This window comes from Sinocyclocheilus anshuiensis, unplaced genomic scaffold (genome assembly GCF_001515605.1).
Source record: "Sinocyclocheilus anshuiensis isolate Anshui unplaced genomic scaffold, SAMN03320099.WGS_v1.1 scaffold2839, whole genome shotgun sequence".
Lineage (NCBI taxonomy): Eukaryota > Metazoa > Chordata > Actinopteri > Cypriniformes > Cyprinidae > Sinocyclocheilus > Sinocyclocheilus anshuiensis.
Genome location: NW_015552783.1, coordinates 17,538 through 20,037, shown reverse-complemented (window position 1 = coordinate 20,037; position 2,500 = coordinate 17,538). Strand labels below are relative to the sequence as shown.

The window sequence follows — 2,500 nt, the reverse complement described above, 5'->3', positions numbered from 1 at the left end:
ATAAAATCTAATTCAAGATACGAACAAAAACTATAACAGTATCTCAATGATACTAAAATAACACTGTTTTGCATCATGGGAATAAATAACGTTTTAAAATATAATCAAACAGAAAACAGTTATTTTAAATTGTAATAATATTTAATAGTTCATAATATTTCGTAATTTTTGTATGGTAATCTGTGCAAAAATGTTAAACGCCAGCAAACGAGATGTGCACAAATGATTTTAACCAATATTTCCTCAAATTTTCCACTAAAAAAGTGTGAAACTGTATTTGCATCTTGGTGTTTCCATTTAGGTTTTTAATGATATATCCACAGATGTGCATATGGATATGTGAACAGACACCTGGCAGTATGTTGCTGTATGTTGTATTGTATGGACTGTACCTTCCCGCTCTTGTCTTTGGCTCCAGCGCTGCTGCCGGTGGAGTTGAGCGATCGCCGTCTCTGTTCCTGATGTTCCTCCACCTCAGACTTCAGATGCTCGATGTGCACCAGATAGGCCTGTTCCTGAGCCTCCCGCGTGCTCAGCTTCAGCTCCAGAGCTTTCTTCTCCTTCTCCAGCAGATACAGCTGAGCCTTCAGCTCCGCCATCTCCTCCTGAACACACACACACACACATCTGTGACCTACAGCTCCTCTCCTGACATGTCACATCACCGCTGAAAGCATCTCACGACGCAGATACGGTTCACAAACACACACTCATCAAACCCTGACGCGGTCAGATCGTGTGTTTGATGCAATGAAGAACCGCCTAGACGCTACACGAGGGGTTTAGTGCGTTCTTATCAAATTATATTGACTTATAATCTATATAAGCACGAGAAAAACTCTATTGCATATACCAGGGTTTCCCAAATGAGTGTTGATTAAGATGAATTAATTATGAAATATTAAGAGGAATATGAAAGCAATATGCAAAATGTGAATAATATTAAATATTTCTGAAATAACATTCAAATAAATTATTTTAAATTAAAAAAAATAAAACGATGAAATATTTTAATTGAAATAAATTAAAACAAATATTTTTAAAATAAAAAATAAAAATAAAACACTTACTAATATATAAAATATTATTAAAAATGTGAACAATATTTAAACAAAACAAAAAAAAAAACTATAAAAAAAATATTTTATTTAAAAGATTCAATAATTTTCAAATAAAAATAAACTAAAAATATGAAATATGAAAATATGAAAAACATTAATAAAATGAAATACGTTATTTTTAAATAATTACTTTAATTATTTTAAAATAATAATAAAACACTTACTAAAAAAGACAAAATATTTTATTTGAAATAAATTAAAATGAAAATAATTAAAAAATAAAAATAAAATAATTACTAAAAAATATTAAATATTTGATTTGTTTACCTGCATGCCACATGATCAGAGAACCGTGAACATGTGAATGTGTTGATAAATACTTGAAATATTAACTTCAAGAAAATATTTTAGCTCAAAGAGGTTCGGCTGACAAAAAAAATTTGGGAATCCCAAACATGCACATATTGCAACTGCATTTGTATTTTCAGACCCAACGTTTCTGCCACATCCTATTAGATGTGAATCATACAGTGAATCTCTGAAGGGCGAGTCTTTCACACTGATCTGGAGTCAGTGTTTCTGTAGAAATGTCAGCTGACGGAGCTGTTCATATCTAAATCATCTCTCCTTGCGTCTGATCGGATCTCACATTTCAAACACGCGCCGCTGCTCCGAGTGCCGAAGCTGAAGGTCACTGACGGATCAAGCAAGAGGAAACAGTGTGCTGATGAAGAACGACAGCAGACTGAACTGAGAGAAAGAGACGCTGAGAGAGTCAAACATGGAGAAATCTGCTGTAGCTTCTGTGAAAGATTAAACTATAAACACATCGCCAAACTAAACCGCCGCTTCATTTTACAGATTTAATCTGACAGTAATAAACTCAACCTTCAGTCATTCATCCAACAAAAAATGTACAGCTTTTGCTTCATTATAATGTGAGACACTATCAGTAGATGCATTGTGTGTGTCTGTCAATGGCAGATGGATTATAAAATACTGATATGTATATTTTAAATTACTGTTCAAAAGTTTGGGATCACAAAAATTTTATTTTTTTTTTAAAAAGGAATGGATACTTTTATTCATCAAGGATGCATTAAATTGATCAAAAGTGGCAATAAAGACATTTATAATGTTATAAAAGATTCTATTGAGCTTTCGATTCATCTATGAATCCTGAAAAATAAAATGTATCACTAAATATTTCCACAAAAATATGAAGCAGCACAACAGCTTTCAAAACAGTGTTATTTTAGTATAGTTGATAGGCTACTATAGTTTTTGTCAATTTTTTTGTTTTAATTTCAATTAGATTTTTTTATTTATATTTTCTGTTTTCGGTTTAATTTTGAAGTTTTATGATGTTAATTTTATTAAAATTATTTGATTAATTGTTTTATTCAAATGTGTTTTTGTCATTTTTATTCTTTTTTTAT

General features: G+C 31.1%; 1 protein-coding gene across 1 annotated transcript in view; it reads right to left on the bottom strand.

The window, feature by feature from the left end:
* LOC107667910 (colorectal mutant cancer protein-like) overlaps nucleotides 1–2,500 on the bottom strand; it is a gene marked incomplete at its 5' end in the record, with an annotated part of 26,278 nt that overhangs the window by 8,473 nt on the left and 15,305 nt on the right. Inside the window, one exon of the mRNA XM_016459653.1 lies at nucleotides 393–605. Within this exon, the coding sequence (XP_016315139.1) occupies nucleotides 393–605 (213 nt within the window). The remainder of the gene's footprint in view (nucleotides 1–392; nucleotides 606–2,500) is intronic.